Source organism: Canis lupus, chromosome 36 (assembly GCF_003254725.2).
Source record: "Canis lupus dingo isolate Sandy chromosome 36, ASM325472v2, whole genome shotgun sequence".
Taxonomy (NCBI): domain Eukaryota; kingdom Metazoa; phylum Chordata; class Mammalia; order Carnivora; family Canidae; genus Canis; species Canis lupus.
The window spans coordinates 14,340,774-14,349,486 of record NC_064278.1 but is presented as its reverse complement, the minus strand read 5'-3'; the positions used below and the strand labels follow the sequence as shown (position 1 = coordinate 14,349,486).

General features: G+C 39.9%; 1 protein-coding gene and 1 pseudogene across 1 annotated transcript; both read right to left on the bottom strand.

Annotated features, from left to right (window-relative positions):
• Positions 1-2,459: 2,459 nt before the first annotated feature.
• Positions 2,460-3,144, bottom strand: LOC112668261 (protein PBDC1-like). Its single transcript, XM_049106258.1, has one exon. It carries the CDS (start codon positions 3,117-3,119, stop codon positions 2,460-2,462), a length of 660 nt encoding a protein of 219 aa, XP_048962215.1. The 5' UTR covers positions 3,120-3,144.
• A 2,141-nt stretch (positions 3,145-5,285) lies between these two features.
• LOC112668259 (sal-like protein 4) lies at positions 5,286-6,732 on the bottom strand (annotated as a pseudogene).
• Positions 6,733-8,713: the final 1,981 nt, after the last annotated feature.

Here is an 8,713-nt window from a genome sequence, read left to right as displayed (position 1 = left end):
GGTGTTAGACTACACCAATTTGCCTTCTGAATATCCTCTTCAGTGAAAGTTTTTTTCAAGTTTTTTTTCTCATCTTTTAGTTGAGTTGCTGTCTCATTATTGAGTTTTGAGAATTAAAAAAAAATACATATATATGCTGAATACAAGTCCTCTATCAGACATATGATTTGCAAATAACTTGTCTCAGTCTCTAGCTTGTCTTTCATTATCTTAGCAGTATCATTTATAGAGTAAAAGCTTTTAATTTGGATTAAGTACAAATTTTTCTTTTATAGATTGTGTCTTTGGTGTCATGTCCCAAAACTTTGCCTAATCCCAGGCCATGAATCTTTTTATATTTCTTCTTCTAACCATTATATAGTTTTACATTTTACATTTATATTTATAACTCATTTTGAGCTAATTTTTGTGTATGGTACAGGTATGGGTTGAGGTTTTTTTCCCCATACGGATGCCCAATTGTTCCAACATCATTTGTTTAAAAAAACTACCCTATCTTCATTGAAATGCCTTTGCATCAAGGTAAAAATTAATGTATTGTGATTTTATTTCTAGGTTCTTTTCTTTTCCATTGCTTTGTATCTATTTCTCCACTAATAATATACTCTTGGTCATTGCAGCTTTGTAGTAAATCTTAAAATAGAGTAGTGTGATTGCTCCAACTTTTTTTTTTTTTTCAAATTTATTGTGGCTGCTCTAGTCTCTTTGCTTTTCCATATAAATATATGAATTAGATTGCCTATATTGCCAAGAATATCGCTGAGATTATGATTGCAATTCCATTAAACCTATAGATCAAATGACATCTTTACTCTGTTGAGTCTTCCAGTCCTTGATCATAATATGTCTCTTCATTTATTCACATCTATTTTAAAATCAGTGTTTTGAGGTTTATGGTATACAGTTCCTGTAAAAGTTTTCTTAGATGTATACCTTGATATTTCATTTTTTGGAGTTATTTTAAGTGGTATTGTGTTTTAAATTTTGGTATCCAATTGCTTATTGCTGCCGTATGAAAATATGATCGGTGTTTGTGTTGGCTGTGTAGCCTTCAATCTTGTTAAATACATTTATTAGCTCTAGGAAGTTTTAAAAGTAGATTTCTTGGCTTTTCTACACATTGTGAAACTGTTCTAATCTGTATGCATTTTATTTTATTTTTTGCTTTATTTCTTACTTTATTTCACTTTATTTCTTTGGAATTCTAGTAATATTGAGTTGGAGTCTTGAGAGTAGACATCTTTGTCAAGTTCCTGGCCTTAGAAGGAAAGCATTCACTGTTTCATGTAAGTATATGTTAGCTGTAGGTTTTTTTTTTGAGAATGCCTTTTCTCAATACACTGAGAAAGATCTCATCTATTCCTAGTTTGCTGAAGATTTTTTTAATTTAATTTTTTAAAAGATTTATTGAGAGAGGCAGAGGGAGAAGCAGGCTCTCTACCGGGAGCCTGATATGGGACTTGATCCCAGGACTCTGGGATCACCATCTGAGCCACAGATGCTCAACCACTGAGTCACCCAGGTGCCCCACATTGATTAATTTTTAAGACGTTGAATGAGGTTTCTTTTTCCACCTAGTCATGGTGTATTTTTTATATTACTGGATTAGATTTGGTGATATTTTGTTGAGGATTTTTGCATCTTTGTTCATGAAGGATGTTAGTCTATAGTTTTCTTGTACTGTCTTTGGTTTTGTCATCAAGGTCATGCTAACTTCATAAAATTAGTTGAGAAGTGTTCCCTCCTCTTCTATTTTCTGGAAGAGACTGTGTAGAATTTGTGTAATATCTTTTTTTTTTAAGATTTTATTTATTTATTCATGACAGACACAGGGAGAGAGAGAGAGAGGCGAGACACAGGCAGAGGGAGAAGCAGGCTCCACCCGGGAGCCCGATGTGGGACTCGATCCAGGGACCCCAGGATCAGGCCCTGGGCCAAAGGCAGCGCTAAACCACTGAGCCACCCAGGGATCCGATGTAATATCTTTTTTAAATGTTTGGCCGAATTCTCCAGTGAAACCATCTGGACCTGGAAATCTCTTTTCAGAAGATTTTGACTATAGATTCAACTCTTTCATTAGTTATAAGGCAATTTGGGTTATTTAAGGCAATTTTCATGAATTTTGATATTTTGAAGTTAAAAATTAAAAAAATTATTTTTTATTATTTTATTTTACTCTGCAAGTTTTTTTTTTAATATTTTATTTATTTATTCATGAGAGACACACAGAGAGAGACAGAGACGTAGGCTGAGGGAGAAGCAGGCTCCCTGCAGGAGCCGGATGTGGGACTCAATCCTGGAACTCTGGGATCACACCCTGAGCCAAAGGTAGACACTCAACTACTGAGCCACCCGGGTGCCCTGGACATACATTTAACCACAGGGGTCTGTGCAAGTGGCATCATGGAATCTGTAGACTTAGCTGAGTCACAGCTTCCAGAGTGCTATTCCCTGTATCCCTAACATAGCTGTTTCACCAGTCTTGCTGATTTCTTTGTTGGCTTCTTTCTCTTTTTCTTCTCCTTTATTGGTTTTTGCTTTTTCTCTTTCTCTGTTGGCTCCTTTCTCTTCTGCTTGTCCACTGTCAGCTCCTTTCTCTCTTCCATGGTTGCCTTCTTTCTCTTCTTTGTCATGAACACTGGTGTAAACTGCTTTGTTATAGCCTTCCCGGTTCTGAGCAATTTCAATAGCAAGAAATTGTATCCTGGGGCAAAGATGGTTTTTTCCTCATTGTAGCCCTGAGAACAGTCCAGTCGCAGCAAAGTACCACAGTTGAAGTCTTCTACAACCCCGTCAAACTTCAAGCAGAATGGTCTCCACTTCTCTTTAGTGGACTCTAATTTGAGTTCTTCTGGATCCAACACATTTATCCTGAGTTTCTCAAAAGTTTTCCGAAACTCAGAATAGATTTGGTCATCCACTTTGGTGAGTTTCAGGAACTGTGGGTCAACTGATGAAATCAGCTTGTAGTAGACTTCAGCATGCTGCATTGCTTTCATGGCCCAAGCCATCTTGATATCAGGATCATTGCCATAAGACTCGGCTGGGAGAGAAAGAGCATGTGCCACAGACACCAGTTCCCCAGGAACCGGCTCAGCAGTTCCCCTAGTTGTCTCCATGTTGAAGCCTACAAAGCCAGCACCCGTTTCCTGGAAATGACTAATTTGCATGCAGTGTATGTAGCCCGTTGGAAAAGTGCAAATTTTTATTTAAATTCCAGTTAGTTAACATACAATGTAATATTAGTTTCAGTGTAGAACTTAGTGATTCATCACTTCCATCCAACATCCAGTGCTCATCACAAGTGTCCTCTTTAATACCCATCACCTATTTAACACATTCCTCTGCCCACCTCCCCTCCTCTAACCCTCTCTCAGTTTTTCTTCTATAGTTAAGAGTCTGTTTTCTGGTTTGCCTCTCTCCTCCCCTCCATGTTCATCTATTTTGTTTCTTAAATTCCACATATGAGTGAGATCAAATGGTATTTGTCCTCTGACTGACTTATTTTGCTTAGCATAATACTCCCTAGCTCTATCCACATCATTCAAGATTTCATTCTTCTTTATGGCTGAGTGATATTTCATTGTATACATATACCACTTCTTCTTTATCCACTTATCTGTGGATGGACATTTGGTCTCTTTCCATAATTTAGCTATTATTGATAATGCTGCTATAAACATGGGGGTGCATGTATACTTTTGAATCAGTATTTTAGTATCCTTTGGGTAAAAACCTAGTAGTACAATTGCTGAATTGTAGGGGAGCTCTATTTTTAACTTTTTTTTTTTGGGGGGGGGAGAAAAAAGAAACATCCAAAATTTATTCTCCAACAAGACAGACAGCATCAGCAGGTAAAAACTACAGGGGTTTCTCCACAGATTATACATTCACACGGGCATGATTTGCTTAACAGGGAGAAAGGCTCTGGCGTGTTCTCTGTAACAATATCCACTTCACAGTGTAAACAGGTACTAGCATTGTGTTCTCAACTTACAATTCCAGAAGGAAAGGCACAACGTGGCAAAAAAATTTTTGGATCCTAAAGTCAGGTGCAATAACACAGACCAACTTTTGTTAACAGTCTTGATCTACTTTTCCACAAAGAAGGAGATTCTCCACTTGGAAATTAAGGTCTTTCTTTCTCCTTCCTTGTTCAACCATCAGAGCATGTTTCATCATTACATATACAAAAAAAGGGGGGGGGGTGAGAGTTAAAAGAAAAAAAAGAATCATGAAAGTATCGTCAACGTCCAGCTGCTCCCACCACATGTCAACTCAGGTTTAAGACAGGGTGTCAGAACACTTCAGCGGTCATAAAATAGGAAAATAGACACTATGGCTACAAAAATAAAAAATAAATGAGGTAGATAAATTAAAGCTTTCACACCCATGACTTGCCTGTTCGAACATCATAGCCTTCATGTAATACTCAAGAACAATCTTCATACTAACTTGGCATAAGCTGCACCAAGGACATTTTTTTGTACAAAGTAGTATGTGAACCTGTAAGAAATATGCCCTTTCTGTGAGTTTTTTCAAGAAGGAAAACCCAGGTCTTTGATCGAGTAGGCACTGGCGAACCAAATTAAGTCACCTGAGGGTCCCTGCTTAGGTGCCTAGCCCTCCTGGTAGCTCAGGAAGGAGGCATCTGGAAAGTGTAGGGAGTACATTGGCACTCTTGGGGCTCCGAATGAACTCTATTTAAATAAGCAGCAACACACATTGACTCCCTAAGGACTAAACCAGTCCATTTGAGGGTATCCTACCTAAGGTCCCAAGGTTGAAGGAATTTTGTAATTCTACAACCTTAAAGAAAAAAAAAAAAGTACATTCAGGAACAAAAAAAAAAAAAAAAAAGGAAGGATGGGTACAGGGATGGGGGGGGGTGTCATACGAAACAGGTCCCTAAACAGATGCCAGATCTTGTCCATGTACCCGCATACAGTCACCAGGGAAGTATACAATACCCCCTCCCCCAATTAGGCTAACAGTTGTCTTGTCCATTGTAGTTCAGTAAGTTCCAACTTGAAATAGGAGGATAGTCTTTGTAAATAGTTACTCTTGGTTGTACAAAGGTTTTATGTATACAGTTTGTCGCAAGTAACAACGCTACTTTGCAGGACCCGCTTCTTTCCAAAATTAAAGAAAAAAAAAATTCTAGTCTGTATATGTTTTAGTATTTTTTGTTTTTTTCTTTTTCAATTTTTTTCTTTTTTCAATTTCTTTTCTCTTTCTTGATTTTTTTCGATTTTTTCAATTTTTTTTTTTTTTTGCAAAGCAGCATAACAACATCTGATTGTAGGACTTGCCTGAGGTTGTGATCACAACTGTAAACATCATTTGCACATCAGTAAGAAAAACAGGAGGAGATGGGTTCTTTTAACAAGGAAAAAAAAAAAGTAGAGTTCTAGAGGTCATTCTGCCTGCATTTCTCCCTTGACAAAGAGCTTAGCTGACTGCAATCTTATTTTCTTCGAGGAAGTGAGGGAATTGGTGTTTGGGGACGCTGTTGGCAGCACCTGGTTTTTCCACTTCAGCACTGATGGCAGCCTGGGAGCCATCCATCTCGGAGATAGTGGTGGTGTTCACAATAGAGCTGGCCCCCAGGGAGACTGGGAGGGTAGGAATCCCCCCACTCTGGATCACAGAGATCTCATTGGTCTTCATGGCCAGACCTCCATTGAGCACGGTGGTGTACTGCTTCCATGTTCACCGAAGGGGCCAAGATTTCCTTTGGAAACATCTCAGGGACTCTCTTCCCATCAGTTCCTAACAGAGCCATGGTGTTCTCGATGGCCAGCTTCCTCCCACGGCGTGCCCAGCTATTGTTGGCCCCATGCGTCATACAGTGGACCTTCAAGTTGCCTTTGGTGGTAAAAGCTCACCCACATATGTCACACACGAAAGGCTTCTCCCCAGTGAGGGTGGCCGCTCGTGAATTTGAAGAGCGCTCGCCCAGGAGAAATTCTTCCCACACCGTGTGCAGCCGTGTTGTTTGGCCTGTCGGCGTGGCTGGGCCGTTAGCAAAGGTGTCGTGCCTGGGGACAGGGTAGCAGGTCCAACAAACGCACCAGGGACTTCGACTTTGACATAGGTTGGCTGGGCTCGGATAAATGTTGATGGCAGGCTGCTCGGCCGCCGGGGCTGTGCGGCGCGTGGCCAGCCCCCGGGGAGCTCCTCCCGAGGCACCGGCCCCTCGCTGTCGTTCATCATGAGCACCGGTGGGGCTTTAGTGCAATTTTTCTTATGTTCTAAGAACTCCGAGAAGCTGAAGAACTCTGCACAGCATTTCTCACAGATGTGAGCCTCCTCCCGACGAGTCCTCTTTGCAGTCATTCCATCCCTGTTGGCTTCACTGCCGGTCCCCGGGTGGTTCACTGGAGCCCCCGGCTCCCCCGCGGCCCGCAGCGCTGCAGCCGCATCTGCAAACTCCGGGGCCCGCTGCTGCGGGGGCTGCTCGCCCTGGTCCTCCTCCGAGTTGATGTGCTGGGGTTTCGCCTGCTTGCGCCTCGACGTGGTGCGAGCATCGGGCCGCCTGGAGAGCCGCGGTTATTTGCCCACTCCCTATTTTCAACTTTTTGAGGAACCTCCATACGGTTTTCCAGAGTGGCTGCACCAGTTCACATTCCCACCAACAGTGTAAGAGGGTTCCCTTTCTCTGTATCCTTGCCAATAAGTGTCATACCCTGTGTTGTTAATTTTAGACATTCTACTGGTGAAGTGATACATCGTTATAGTTTTGATTTGTATTTCTTTGATGATGAGTGATGTTGAGCATCTTTTCATGTGTCTCTTAGCCATCTGGATGTGTTCTTTGGAATGATGTCTATCATGTCTTCCCATTTAAAAAAAATATTTTATTTATTTATTTATTTGGGGGAGAGAGAGAGAGAGAGAGAGAGAGCAAGAGCGAGCACATGAGTGGGGGTAGGGGCAGGGAGAGAGGAAAAAGCAGATTCCTCGGTGAGCAGGGAGCCTGATGTAGGGCTCAATCTCATGACTCTGAGATTATGACCTGAGCCAAAGGCAGACACTTAATTGACTGAGCTATCCAGGCACCCTTTCTTTTTTTTTCTTTTCTTTTTCTTAAAGACTTTGTTTATTTATTCATGATAGACAGAGAGAGAGAGACAGAGACACAGGCAGAGGGAGAAGCAGGCTCCATGCACCGGGAGCCCGATGTGGGATTCGATCTTGGGTCTCCAGGACCGCGCCCTGGGCCAAAGGCAGGCACCAAACCGCGGCGCCACCCAGGGATCCCACCCTTTCTGTCCATTATTAAACTGGATTATTTATTATTTATTTACTGGGTGTTGAATCTTTATAGATTTTAGATACTTACCCTTTATCAGATGTCATTTGCAAATATCTTCTTCCATTCTATAGGTTGTCTTTTAGTTTTGTTGATTGTTTCCTTCCTTCACTGTGCAGAAGCTTTTTATTTTGATGAAGTCCTGATAGTTTATTTTTGCTTTTGTTTCCCTAATATTTCAAAGTTTTTAAGGAATTGGTCTGATTCATCTTAGTGGTTCTATTTATGTGCATTGAATTCTGTGTAGTAGTATTCGTTTATCATTCTTTTAACATCTGTGAGATTTGTAGTGATTCCTTCTTTCTTTCCTGATAATTGGTAAGTGTGTCTTTTCTCCTATTTTCTTGTTGGTCTTGCTAGAGGTTTTCAATTTTAATGATCTTTTCAAAAAACCACCTTTTGGTTTTGTTTTCTCTTGTGCCCCACCCCTCTTTTTTTTTTATTTAGTTAGTTTTAATCTCATTGATTTCTGCTTTTATCTTTACTAATTCTTCCCTTTTGTGATATTTTTGTTTATTATACTTTTTTTAAGATGGAAATTTAGCTTATGGATCTGAGACTGTCTTCTTTCCTAATATTAGTATGTAATGAGATGATTACTGCATAAACACTGCTTTAGCTACATATCACACCTTTTTGTATGTTATATTTTTATTTTCATTCAGTTTAAAGTATTTTCTGACTTCCCTTGAAAATTCCTGTTTGATTTATGGATTATTTAAGTGTGCTTTTAAGTTTCCATATGTTTGAAGCTTTTTTTTTTTTTTTTTTTTTTTTTGCTGTTTTTGATTTTTAACTTAATCCCTTTGTGGTCAGATAACTTTGTATGATTTAAATTCTTTTATGCTTGATACGGATAATTTTATGAGCCAGTATATGTTCTTTCTTCTTCTTCTTAAAAAAATTATTTGTTTATGTTAGAGAGAGCTAGTGTGTGCATACAAGGGGTGGAAGGATAGAGGGAGAGGGAGAGAAATCTCAGGCAGACTCCCTGCTGAGTGTAGAGCCCCACTCAGGGCTCAATCTCCCAACTCTAATATAGTGACCTGAGCCGAAACCAAGAGCTGGTTGCCCAACCAACGATGTCATCCAGGCACTCCACAATAAAGTATTTTAAAATTGATTCTGACATTAATTTTTTTAGACATAATGCTATTTCACACTTAATAGACTGTAGCATAGTGTAAACAACTCGTATCCATAAGGAAACAAAAAAATTCACTTGACTTGCTTTATCGTGATATTTGCTTTATTGCAGTGGTCTGGAACTGAATCCGCAGTATCTCTGAGATATGCCTGTGCCCAGAAGTAGAATTGCTGGATCATATGCCTTGTGCTTCTTTTTTGGCCTTGTGCATTTTTTGAATATAGATTTAGTGATATTAAATTTTGCCATAT